The sequence below is a fragment of the Manis javanica genome, chromosome 7 (genome assembly GCF_040802235.1).
Source record: "Manis javanica isolate MJ-LG chromosome 7, MJ_LKY, whole genome shotgun sequence".
Classification (NCBI taxonomy): Eukaryota; Metazoa; Chordata; class Mammalia; order Pholidota; family Manidae; genus Manis; species Manis javanica.
Genome location: NC_133162.1, coordinates 30,059,166 through 30,065,482, shown reverse-complemented (window position 1 = coordinate 30,065,482; position 6,317 = coordinate 30,059,166). Strand labels below are relative to the sequence as shown.

The window sequence follows — 6,317 nt, the reverse complement described above, 5'->3', positions numbered from 1 at the left end:
CGGATCTCCACAGTTCTAGACCCCTCCCCGGAGTTTAAGGACAGAGCCTAAATCTGGCTTTGAAGGTGCAGCTTTGTAAATTGTAATGCGATAGACCCACAGCTGCAGTTTACTGAGTGTCAGTACCATGCCAGCAGTGTGATACCGGGACACTTTTGAATCAATTGTAGGGATTTGTGTTATTGTTGTCACTAATCAGATCCTTTGTGTTTAAAATATAGTGCCAAGGTTGGAGCAAATCCTGCCAAATGCCATGTAAACCCGTCCGTTTATCCATATGCCTATTTACTAAACAATGTGAATGCAGCATGGTACTAGGCTAGAAAAGACATGGTCACTGCCCTCGTAGGACTTACTGCCTAGATATGGAAAAGAAAAGGTTCGTTCACCTGAAGAGAAGGTGAGCACAAGAAAAGAGTAAGCAAATTGCTTCCCTGAATTGGGATTTCATCATCTCGAGAACATAAAGTTATCATAATAATAATAAAAGAGTTCCCAGGACTTGTATGAGAATACAATGTAAAATGCTCAGTATTGTGTCTGAGACATTGCAAATAATCAATACACAGTAGTTTTAAATTGCTTTAAATTCTGTGTTCAAGTCTCATTTCTGCCACCAATCGTGTGTGGCTTCAAACAAGGCTGTCAAGTTCGGTAGCCTGTGAAATGAGATTGGACTAGCAGATCTATGAAATTAAGTCCAGCTCTAACATTAAATGGTTAAACATGCTAAGCGGTGTGGTATTGACTAAAGATATAGTTAAAGTAGTTGAGAGAATGGAGGGTCAAGAAAACAGGTTTTATTAAATTGGAGAATGTGTATTAGAAAATATGAAGAAATAAGGTTAAATACATTTGTGGTCAAATTATGGAGAGGCCTGAAAAATTAGGGAGAAGATACGGTTTGCAAAATTTAGCTTCAAGAGCCAAATTTACAGACACTGGAAGTAGAATAGAGATTACCAGCAGTTAGGAGAAGGAGGAGTTACTGTTTAATGGTACAGGGTTTTTGTTGAGATTATGAAAAAGTTTTGGGTATAGATAGTGGTGATAGTTATGTAATATTGTGAATGTATTTAATGCTACCAAATCGTATATTTATGAATGATTAAAATAATATATATTATGTACATTTTACCAGAAGAAAAATGAAATTTTCTTTATCAGAGCAGTGACACAATGAAACCAGTGTTTTAAGAAAATTTATCTGGCAATGATACCACCAGGTGATCAGAGAGAGATTAAAAGAAGAGAAGCAAACTCAGAAGCTACTGTAATAGTATTGCTAAGTCTCAAAGCTAAAGTGGTATCAGTGAAGATGGAAAGAAGGGGGGTAAATATGAGGCACAGTTCATAGAGATGTGTAATAAGAAGCGATATAGTGTTAAAAGCATGGAGCTAGTTTTTCTGGATTTGAATCCAGCTATGCTAGTAACTGACTGCATGACCATAGACAAGCTACTCAGTTTCCAACATCATAGGGGCTCTAATACCAGATATGTGACTTAATCCACATGATGCACTTAAAACAGCATCCGCATATGCTTAGCATTTGGTAAAGTGCTAGCTCTTCATAGGTAATAGGGAATGTATTGACTCTCTCTTCAGTAAAAAGAAAATCAAGTTCTAAGAGGTAGATACATAAATAAATTCTGAGGGTTTTCCAGAGAAAAAACTCAGAATTCAAGGGAGAACTCTGAACCTTGGAGCTTTTCTTAACCATAATGAAGTTTTGGGGCTAAATGAGATGAATACTAAGAGATCTCTGTGGATATGGCCCCTGGGACATAAGAGGCAAATATTGCTTAATTACTTTGATGTTTCTATTGGAAAGGGAAATACATGTCTTGTAACTTAAAAGGGAAATTGAACCATCTGTTTGGACCTATGCCTAGGATGGTTTATTTGGCAAAGAAAAAGTTAAAGACACTCCCATAATACAATTAAACAATTGTTCTTTCAATTCAGTACTGATAGTTAGCTGTAGCAATAATTGGATTCAGTAAAGAATGATTATGAAATATTGGTTACTATGTGGCTGGTCATCTTTTGTGAAAACCCATTCTCTAGTTTGCTGGTTGCTTTAAGCACAAAACTAAAAACGGAAAACCACCCCAGTTATAAAAAGCTACGTTTTGTTGAGTGCTTTTTTACTAAGCACTATGCTAATTGCTTTACATACATTATCTGATTCTTAATCACTTGAGGAAGGGACGATTATTTCAATTTTATAGATAACAGAAAAGGCTTGGAGAGTTAAGTAACGTGTACAAAATAGTAAGTGTGGGGCTGGGGTTCAAACTCAAACATCTGATTCCCTTTTTATACCCCCCCACCCCCGCAACCCCAGTGATCTAATTACATTCTTCCTCTAAGACAGCTCAGAGCACAAACCCCACTTGGCCTTTGCTGACTCTCTAGCCTACCCCAAAATCGCTGAACTCCTATTACGGTTTTTTCGGCTTTCGTTGGCTCTTTTTCTTTTACTGCCTCAGAGGACTGTGTGTTTTCAGCCTGAGGGCAGGGACTGTATCTTCCTTCTCTATTCCACTGATTAAAATGTACCGAGCACCCATTGTGTCTAAGTACTGAGGTTTTAGAGTGGTGAATAAAACAGTCACGGACTCTCTCATGGAACTTTTTAGTCTAATGGAACAATATCTTACTTCAATTAACAAATAAAAATAAATTGTACTTAATAAAAAGCAATGAGCATTGGGCCAGGCACTGTGTAAGCTGCGTGATGGCTGGGACTTGAAAAAAACTTTTTATTTAGGTAGATCAGAGATTTTTGTTTCTTTGCTTCACTTTTGTCTCTCTAGCACTTAGAACACAGTAGGTGCTCAGTGAATATTTAATGACTAAGGGCATGATTGAATACAAATAAAAAGATTAGATTTTTCTAGTCTCACAGCTAGTTCACAGTACGCACTCAAATGAGTGACTCACTCGGTAGGTTACGTTATCGAAAGCTCCCAGAGACCTATCAGGAGCTGGAAGTTAAGGGCGGAGCTAAACTGGTTGGAACAGAAGGCGTGTCTGACCCTGGTTTGGCTCCTGGAGCATGCGCAGTCTTCACAGAAGGTGACGCGAAAAATGCGGAGGGCGAGCGATTGCGTAGGCGCTGATTTTGATTGGCTACCGTTGGCGCGCCAGGGGTCGTACTTATTCGTCGCCAAGTAAACAGGCAAGGTAGGGGCGGGGCTAAAGAGGTACCGCGACCTGGTTGGCCAGGCGGGGGTGGGGGTGTCGCGGATTGGTCCCGGCTGCAAGCAGCTTTGTGGAGCTCACCGGGTCCAGGAGCCGGTTGCCTGAGGGATGGACGAGACGAGCCCACTAGTTTCCCCTGAGCGGGCTCAACCCCCGGACTACACCTTCCCGTCTGGCTCGGTCGTTCACTTTCCGCAGGTGCCGGGGGGCGCCGTCCGAGTGGCTGCGGCGGCCGGCCCGGCCCCCTCTCCGCCAGGCTCTCCGGGCCACGACCGGGAGCGACAGCCACTGCTGGATCGGGCCCGGGGTGCGGCGGCCCAGTGCCAGACCCAAACCGTGGCGGCGCAGGCCCAAGCCCTGGCCGCCCAGGCCGCGGCGGCTGCGCACGCCGCGCAGGCCCACCGCGAGCGGAACGAGTTCCCGGAGGACCCCGAGTTCGAGGCAGTGGTGCGGCAGGCGGAGCTGGCTATTGAGCGCTGCATCTTCCCGGAGCGCATCTACCAGGGCTCCAGCGGCAGCTACTTCGTCAAAGACCCTCAGGGGGTGAGAGATGGGTGGGGACCGCGGCCGCAGGCTCCGGGGAAGGTGGGTCTGTCGGGGCAGTTTGGGGCTTCGCACAGCCAGAGAGAGAAGGTAGGTTGAAAGGCTGCAAAAGGGAGAAACTTCACAGTGCGGAGTCCCTTGGCAGGGTTTTGGAATGCCGCTGAGGACTGGAGATGGAGAATCTCTGCGGAATGAAGAAATAAATCAGAACTTATTTGGTGGGGGAGGAGTGAGCAGAAATTGAAAAGAGGAAATTGACCAGATAAACGCAAGGGGCCGATCTGAGTGGTGGGGCAATCGGCCTCTGAACAGAGACGCGCGGTGAGATGCTTCTTTCTAGTAGGTTCCTTAGCTTTAAACTACAGAGACTGCTCTTTGGCCATTGAACTACAGATTTGAGCCTTGGACCCGTTCTTTCTTTTTGCATCGAACCAATGTTGTTGCTCTTCGTTGAGGAGGACTGGTGATCCAGCAGGGGCCCTGAGGGTTCAGTTCCAGCTTTCTTTATTGTGGGGCTGTCTCCTGCCACTGTCCCAGGTCTCCTAATGGCAGACATTGGTGATAGGATGGACTCACCAGGTTTTTGCTCTCTTCTGGGAAATAGTTCAAATCCTTTTTTATTGTTTCTCAGATTATAATGTGGAGTTTAAAAAACATGGGACAGCCTGTACCTTTTACTTTCATTTCTCTCCCAAGACTATCAGCAGTTTGCTTTTTAGCTAAGGCAGAGTGTCAACTGACCTTTATTTTGTCCCTTGCATGTGTATAAAGGGGGATGGGGATGGGATGGGATTAGGGCACAGAGTTTCCAAGGCATCTGAGAGGTGACCTTTATTCTTTTGAAACTGCAGACGAATTTAAGTTATCTAGATCCAACCAGAGGGTCAGAAAATACTAAGTCTTCCCTGTGAACAATTGTCAGATGGGCCAGAATGGCTTATTGGAAAAATCTATTATTGTTACACTTATTAACATCTTGGGCATCAAAACTCCCTCAGATTTTCCCTGCGTCTCTCCTGTGTGAACTCTTTAGGTGGGTAGTGTGCTGTTTTGACAGGAGTGCCAAGTGGCCAGGATGAACTTTGACTTGTAGCTATTGGTTAGGTTCATTGAATGTTATTTTCTTAGATGTCATTGTTCCTGAATTATTATAAAAACCTGAAAGCAATTCTGCCACCAACTCAGTTAACTAAGTTGGGGAAAGCTTTGAGAGTTATAAGTCTTTCCAAGTCTTCCAACTCCAAACAGTGAGTTAAATTGAAAGTGCAAAGGGCAGCCATCACTTACAGAAGAAAAGAAAGGTGTGGGTCTTGAGGTCTAAATGTTAGCAAAATGCTTTGATCTTTTCTATTTGGGAACCAGAATGAGATCTAAGATATGAGTGGGTTTTTTTATTTTTAAAGATTTTTAATATGTTTTTTATTTTTTTAGCTTGTTGGTTGATAGAAGAGGGGGCTAAGATTATCTTTGATAGGTACAGGAACAGGAGGAAGGTTTCTGTTTTTCTTTCATGATGTCACAGCTCTGTTGGAAGTGTGTCATGTCAGCTGAGAAGTGATCTGGTGCGCTGACAGATGGGAGTAATATGGTCTCTCAGTTCTACCTTGCAGGTTAAGTACTACCACCTCTGTACATAGCCACAGAGAATGACAGTCTAGAGGTATGTTTCTTGGTGATTTGCAGGATCCTAGTCTCTAACTTTGCCTGGCCACAGTCCTTTCTTAGAGGGTAAGTCAAAACACATATGCCCTCACAAAACTTACTAATGTAACCATCCTGCTCCCATGGAGGAAAATGTGCTTCAAAGCAGGACTGCTTCCCAAATGCTGTGGTGTGTTGTACGGGACCACAGGCTCACTGTAGTTGGTCCTGTCATCTTTGGCTCTGCTCTAAATGTGTTTATTATTTTACTTAACAAATACTTAGATAGCATTTACTATTCATTAGGTACAATTTGAAGTGCTTTATAAATAATGATTTAATACTCCTAACACCTTTGGAGGTAGGTATTATTATTTTCCCTGCAGATGACAACAGTGAGGTGCACAGTTTAACTAAGTTGCTCTCACAGCTAGTAGTTGGGAGGTAGGACTCAGACCCAGGCAGACTGGCTCCAGAGTTCATGTTTCTACTAGGCTCTGCTGCCTAAGAGCTCATTAGTCATATGAATTTCTGGTTTCTCTTTTCAGCTACCATGTTGGTTAGGACTAAAGTTGGCTATGTATGGCAGAAAATTTAAAATAATAGTGACTTGAATAATGACAGGTAACTCTTACGAAAGTCTACTGGCTGCTCAGGGCTGGCATGGCATTTCATTTTTTCAGGGATGCAGTGTGAATACGCACCCTTCTAATCCAGCTGATCAGCCATCTCTAGCATGTGGCTTCCACTTCATGGTCTGAGATGGCTACTCAAACTTTAAACATCTTGTCTGCTTTTCAGCCAGTTGGAAGAAGGAAAGGAGAAGGAGAGTATGCCTTCCTTTAAGACAATTCCTAGAAGTTGCACCAGACTTTTCTCCTTACATCCTATTGTCCAGAACTTAACTGCAGTAGTGTCTGGGA

At 43.3% G+C, this 6,317-nt stretch overlaps 1 protein-coding gene across 2 annotated transcripts in view; it reads left to right on the top strand.

Moving 5' to 3' along the window:
* Positions 1-3,182: 3,182 nt before the first annotated feature.
* Positions 3,183-6,317, top strand: part of PI4K2A (phosphatidylinositol 4-kinase type 2 alpha) — a 31,605-nt gene continuing 28,470 nt past the window's right edge. Inside the window, exon 1 of one of the 2 annotated variants that reach the window (XM_037015755.2) lies at positions 3,183-3,753. In XM_037015755.2, coding sequence (XP_036871650.2) covers positions 3,319-3,753 — 435 coding nt within the window. In that variant the 5' untranslated portion in view covers positions 3,183-3,318. The remainder of the gene's footprint in view (positions 3,754-6,317) is intronic. The other variant, XM_017664684.3, reaches the window with a different exon arrangement.